At 38.4% G+C, this 6,867-nt stretch overlaps 1 protein-coding gene across 3 annotated transcripts; it reads right to left on the reverse strand.

Moving 5' to 3' along the window:
• Nucleotides 1–1,107: 1,107 nt before the first annotated feature.
• On the reverse strand, nt 1,108–5,771 carry LOC114465706 (SAFB-like transcription modulator). 3 transcript variants are annotated; one of them, XR_003674332.1, is made up of 6 exons: nt 5,520–5,771; nt 4,825–5,001; nt 3,984–4,011; nt 2,880–3,501; nt 1,675–1,843; nt 1,108–1,553 (listed from the first exon to the last, which is right to left on the reverse strand). XR_003674332.1 is itself a non-coding variant. In XM_028450887.1 (5 exons), the coding sequence occupies exons 1-5, from the start codon at nt 5,655–5,657 to the stop codon at nt 1,520–1,522; spliced, it is 999 nt and encodes a 332-aa protein (XP_028306688.1). In that variant the 5' UTR covers nt 5,658–5,771; the 3' UTR covers nt 1,108–1,519. The 3 variants fall into 3 exon arrangements, 1 of the variants encoding a protein (XP_028306688.1); XR_003674333.1 differs by having other exon boundaries at nt 1,108–1,584; XM_028450887.1 differs by lacking the exon at nt 1,675–1,843.
• Between the last annotated feature and the right edge of the window lie 1,096 nt (nt 5,772–6,867).

The following is a 6,867-nucleotide window of genomic DNA, read 5'->3' on the forward strand; positions in this document are numbered from 1 at the left end:
TTCTGCGCAACCCCGAAGATTTTTTTTTTTAATCTTTTTTAAAATCATTTTTTGTATTAGTATTTGAAAGTATAAAAATTGTGTTTTATTTTTTTTTTCAAAGAGTAATAATTACAAAATTTCAAAAATCTGTTTTAAAGCAGAACTAAGTAACTTTTTCACCTTAATAAATCCTTCTCATAGTCCCTTTGAGGGTAATATAAGTGTTTATGGGGTGATTGGGGGGTCTTTCATCTCTCCCTGCTGTCTCTGCCCAGAAAACAGCACTTTCAACTTTCCCTGCCTCCGACCAGTTGGCAAGGTGTACTGCTTTACGGCAGCCCAATACAAACTAATGCTAGATTCTGACACATGGTTGCCTACAAATTAACTTTTGTCAAAATTATACCATGGCGGAGCCAGCAAAAAAAAGGCATAGAAGACCTTTGTCCAAGAAACGGAGCAACTCCATACTGTGACAGCTCAGCAGCAGCACAAAGCAAGAGGGCTGTCCTGTTCAGGATGACAGCTGCGGGGATTCGTTTTTGGCAGGTTTTATATTTTGTTTGCTTTATTGTCTTTTTGTATTCCTCACATTATCACATTTTTTCCCAGTTTGCCTCAAATGGATCACGTGTACATTCTTGCCTAACATTGTTTTAAGATTAACTCAAATAAGACTTTAAAAGTCACATCTTGGAATGTAAGGGGATGCTTAAATTGTCTAAATTAAAACAGGTTATTACCAGGATTAAGCAACTTGAGTCATCTATAGCTTTTATTCAGGAGTCACATTTATTAAAAGAAGATTTGGTGAAAGTTCATAGAAGATGGCCAGATAAAGTGCTGGCTTCATGTTTTTGTTCCCACGCTAGAGGGGTTATGGTGTTGATTCACAACTCTGTGCCTTTCCAAGTTAATAACACTATCCATGATACATCTGGTAGATTTGTGGTAGTGCAGGGAACACTTTTAAGAGAAAATATTAATTTGGTTAATATATATGTCACACCGGAGGGTGGGTTTTTTTGTGTGAATTTTTAAATTGTTGCACCAGCATATGAATTATCCACTGAGAGAAAATGAGTCACATCCAGCTACCTTGCAAACCATTTATTTTGTATTCTCTTTAACAATAGCGAATCGAGCTGTCCCTCAAGCGCGGCTCTGTAGCTTCAATGCGACGAGCCCTGCGGTGTCCGTCCACCACCGAGTCCGTGATCCTCTTCCTGGCTGCGACAGGGAAGCAACACAGTCACCCCCTGATTGCCACCTATCACAGTAAAGGTCCCACCCGCACAGGTAAGTTGAGCACGTCCCTTCAACTTAGCTGTCACGCGCGTTGTACGGTGATCTTTCCTCCCATCTGTCCGGGTTCCCACTCGTCCGTAACCTTCTGATGTCCGTCCCGGTGAAAGACTGTTTACGCGTAATCCCTTGGCTCCTTTTGTGTCCGTGTTCCTTCTCCCTTTGCTGTTCCTCCTCTGCCTTTTCTACCCTTTTCGGAAAGCACCCACACCTGTCCTTAATTGGCTGTTCATTAGTCCCATAGCGCAGTAGAGTCCGTCACGTAGCTGTTCATAGTATTCACACCCAGATATCAATCTTAATGCAACAATCCACACAAAATACACAGAGGCATGAACACATCACATCAAAGTCTTATTTACATATTTACATACTGGGTTTCCATACCATTGACAGCCCCATGTTTCCACATATATGGTCCAAATGATGATAACCCGACATTCTTTGAAAATATGTTTTTGCTGTTGGCCACCCTCCCAGGTAAAATAATAATGGCAGGCGATTTCAACTGTACTTTAGATCCAAAGCTTGATCGATCGTCTGGGTGTGACGCTTCCTATTTACAAAGCAGAAAGGAAATACATCAATATATACAGGACCTGAACATCTATGACTCATGGAGAATTCAGAATTCAAGCAAAAAACAATATTCATGTCACTCCTCACTTAATACACACTCCCGAATAGACTATTTTTTTAATTTCATCCTCTCTGTTACCAAATGTAAATAATTGCATATATGATAGTATTGTTTTGTCTGATCGTGCGCCAATCTCGCTATTTTACGCTGATTTTCAATTAAACAGATGTTTTCATAATTGGCGGCTGCATCCTAAATGGTTGCATAATTCTGATTTCATAAATTTTATAGGTGAACACATTGACGTCTACTTTTCTTTAAACACAAGTCAAACTTCAGCAGCTATTAGATGGGAGGCTTTTAAAGCATATATTATGGGGCAAATGATTAGTTTCACTAGTTCCAAAACTACCAAATTTAAACACAGAATGAATGAGTTAGACTCCAAAATTAGGGAATTAGAGAAAGCATCTATTCTGGATAATTCAAAACAAACAAAACAAAAGCTGCTCGCTCTTAAAGCAGAATATGAAGAGCTTTCCGCACAAAAAGCTGAAGACAGTCTAATGAGACTGAAGCAAACCTTTTACAATCAAGGGGAAAAATCGAGTAAACTACTGGCCTGGCGAAATAAGAAGCTTGATTCAGAAAGAGCCATAAAAATAATTAGGAATGAACAGGGAGAATTGACTTCAGATCCCAATTAAATTAATAACATTTTTTTGTCGTACTATACAACCCTTTTCAATTCAGATGCCCCACTAAATCTGGTAAAGCTAAACAATTTTCTTGACGTATTAGACATTCCCTGTATTTCTGAGGATAAAAAAGCTGAAAAAAATAAGGATCTAGATTTGGATGATGTTTCTAAGGCTATTACTAATAAAATGACGTGGCTCTGAAACAGCCTTCAAAAGCTTGTCCAGTGGTGAGATGAGTGAAGCAGTCAGCCATTTGGTCAACTTCATTTGACTTGGTAGTAGTATCAAAGAACTGACATAGAAAGACAAACCTCTTTGCTCGGCCTGAAGCCCCAGTAGTGGAGGAGCCTTTCTTCCTAAAATTCTTTTTTTCATCTCCCGTTTTAGCATTCTTAGAAGCCTTTCGTGCTTTTTTCTTTGGGGGCTCTGCTAGAGACTCGTCATCTGTCTCACCATCTTCACGGGTCAGGATCTCTTCCTCCTTCAGTTCATCATCTGGGCCCATCTCGACAGAGGCCTCTGGCTTACCAGAGCTCTTCTCTACTTCTGGATCTGGAGGTTTCACAAATTCACCCGTTTCCAGGAGGTTGTCACCATTAAAGTCCAGCGTGGCATCTTCATTTTGGATCAACCCGAGAAGGTGATCCTCCTCTGCTTCTTTGCAGGAGTCCACGCCTTTGGAGTCCATCACAGCCAGCTCCGCTTCTGGCTCCGCTTCTGGCTCCACTTCTGGCTCTGCTTCTGCATCGATCTCAGGGTCGGTGTCTTCGTCCACACCTGGCTCAGGCTCTGAGTCCGCCTCAGCCTTCACAACTTCAGGCTCTAGCTCTGGTTCTGGCACAACTTCTGGCTCTGTCTCAGAGTGAACGAGGGTGTCCTCACTGGGTGCAGCCTTGGAACTTTCACGAGTACCATCATCACTTTCAGTTACATCTGAGGGATTTAACAGGGAACAGGGAACAACACAACTTTTAATATCGTCATGACCCATGTGAATTTACCTAAAAAGTTGATTAGAAAGCACATTCAGTCGCATTGCGTCTGCATGAATACTCAGATCGTGACATCGTGCAGGCCGTTGCTTCTTAACTTGATGGACTTTAATTGTCAGCTGGTGAGTATCAACTGTTCAATTTTTTGATAATTCGAAAAGGTTATCACCTGTGGTTATAAAAAGCACCCGAAGCCAAATGCACATTAATGCATTTCTTATTTACAGAGATCTATTTTCTATAACTGTAAAACAATAATCTTAACCCAGTATTAAGTAGTCTTCATTAAAAATGGCTTTATAGCTCCATTGGATACATGTCATTCTGATGCTACACAAGTTAGCAAAGCCATTAAACACAGCAATAAAAAGCTCAACTCGAACACTTGTGCAGAATTGCACATCACTGATGAAGCACACGTACCTTTTTCTGATCCATTCTCTTTAGGTTCCTAAAAAATAGAAACAAAACCATGTTAAATTATAAATGTGTAAACGTACGAATAGACTGACAGTCTATTCATACGTTTTCGTATGATTAACCATGGCCATACATTTACACATAGGTTTTGGGGATACTGTGTTGTAACTAAGTGCCAAACATTGACTAGCATTAGCTTTAGCATTGGTTGCTGTGCACAGTTTAGCACATTCCTGTGACAACTCACTTTGTTCAAGCTCGGATTTCAAATCAACAACTCTTAGAGGTGGGCGATATGGGAGAAAAATCATTTCACGATTTTTTTCATTCAAATCATTGAGACTATTTTAAAGTTATTTACTAATAAAACAAAAAAATTAACTTACTTAAAATCATTGCCTTAAATCGACAAAAGGAATACAAGATAAAAACACTTTTACATACAATGTGCAATGTGTGTGGCTTTTAAAAAATAAATAAATAAAATAAATAAGCTAATTAGGTAAATTTATTTGAAAAAAATGTAAATTTGTTGTCGCATTTGTAAAAGTGTTTTGCTCAAAAATTTATATTTGTTGTAGTATTTGTAATTGTGTTTTGCACTTCTGAGCCACTGTAATATTATATTGCTCTTCTAACGCATGAAAATAAACTGAAAAAGTAACAATGCGATACTAAAGTAAGGATCAAGAGTTTTGGAGATTTTTACACCTGTAATCTACGAGTCAGTGCTAACACTGCTTGGAAAAGGACAGCTTTTTCTATCCTTTTTAAAATTCTCCCAAAGTAAAGTAAAAGGGACATTTTAGCAGAACATCAGAGATTTAGCCCTATGATTCCCTACCTGGTAGTTCTGGGCTCCCTGGTCCTGGTGATCCACGGAGCACTGGGGTTCCTGGTCGTACTCCTCCTCTTGAAGCGTCTTGGCCAGCTCCAAGTCACTGAGGCCTCTAGACTGCTCCACCCACTGCATGTACTCTTCTTCCTGATCCTTCGTCAGTGACAATGCAAACTCATAGTCCTGAAGAGCATAATAAACACACACAGGGAAAGATGTTGTTTTTTATAAGCAACATTGTTGTCTTGTTTGGATATACACACAGCTGGGCTCTATGCAGGAGCATGGCTGGGATTGTGAAATGTCTAATGCTATTTACCCAGCTGTCTTGCTCTTCATTTACAGTATAAATATGCTTTGCTGCATTTTGATTTGCTTTTTTTTTTCTTCTTCCACTTAACTTTTTTTTTTTTTTTTTTTTTAACTATATTTAGCATGTAAGCATGGACTCAGAAACCTGTACAGTGATGGAAAGCACTCTTTAGTCTCAGTGCATTATTCGTAAGTAGCTGAACACATCATTAAAAGACTTCAAATCAAGGGTTCCATAAAAACAGTTTACAGTATTCATTCATTTTGGTACAAACAGATGCCCAAACTACATTTTTTTTTTTTTTTGGTAAACTTGTTCTTGCTTCTTTTTTGTACAACACTTAAGTAAAATCAATGACTTCTTATGTTTCCCGTGTAAGAGGTCTGACCTGGTCTATTATCTTTTGTTCGTCGGAGTCTGGATATGTAAATAAATAATAATTTTCATCGTCATCTTGCAGACTCTCAGTGTCTGACTCTTCCGTTGAGACGTCCTGGTCTGTATCCTTCTCGTTCAGTTGGTCCATATTGATGTTGAACACTTTTGGATAAGGTCAAAACGAAGTAACAAATACTGAATATTTAGATCCCACTTCAGTCCTTTTTAAAAGCCCTTTCCGCAGTCACAATATATGCAACGAGTTACCATGACTACCTGTCAACAGTGAGTTCCGCAAAACTTCTACGCAGCGTTGAACTTATTCTGAGTTACCATGACTACCTGTCAACATTGAGCTGTTCTGCATATCTGCATTTCAAACAATTTTAGGAAATAATTAATTAACGGTATCATTGCAGTCCAAATAAATCCAACAATAATGGAAACACTTTTACGCTTACACAGTGCAATGTGTTTTGCTATTTGTAAATTTATTTATTTTTTGATAATTATGTAAATTTGATTTCAAAATTATAAATTTGTTGTGGGATTTGTAAAAGTGTTTTGCTATTTGTATTATTATTATTTTTTTTAAGATATGTATGTTTATTTGTTTTCAAAATTTTAAATTTGCTATGGCATTTGTAAAAGTGTTTTGCCCAAAAATTTACTTCTCAGCCACCGTAATATTCTGTTGTTCTTTTAATGCATTAAAATAAACTGAAAAAGTATCACTGAATATGTAAATAAATGTACAATATTATAAAACAAGCAGCATTTATTTTTTAATTTTTTACTTGATTCAGGAATTTAGCGGAATAAGTAACTTTAAATTATTTCCATAACTCTGATTTTATGAGTAATAGGAGTGAGATGTCTCACTATGGGATGTAGCCTCTATCTGCAGACCTCAGAAGCATTTTTCTCAATCTGCCATTTCTGATTGGCTGACACTCCCACCTCTAATAAAGGAGTGAGCGGTCAGACGCACCCCATTCAAAATAAGCACTTCTTCTCCTCAAGCAAGAAGGGTTGTCTGGTGTGACATCTCGCTCATATTACTCATAGAACCTAGGTTATGGAAATATACTCAAGTTCTATTTCATAATATTTTGTGAGATGTCTCACTATGGGATATGGTAGCTCCCGTGGCGACCGTGGCTCAGGTGGTAGTGGGTCGTCTTCTGATCGAGAGGTTGGGGGTTCGATCCCAGTACCTGACTATGTGTCGAAGTGTCCTTGGGCAAGACACTGAACACCTAAGTTGCTCCCAGTGGTCGACTAGCGCCTTGCATGGCAGTCCTGTCCCACTGGTGTGTGAATGTGAGAGTGAATGGGTGAATGAGCTGATATGTAAA

Source organism: Gouania willdenowi, chromosome 6 (genome assembly GCF_900634775.1).
Source record: "Gouania willdenowi chromosome 6, fGouWil2.1, whole genome shotgun sequence".
NCBI classification, from domain to species: Eukaryota; Metazoa; Chordata; class Actinopteri; order Blenniiformes; family Gobiesocidae; genus Gouania; species Gouania willdenowi.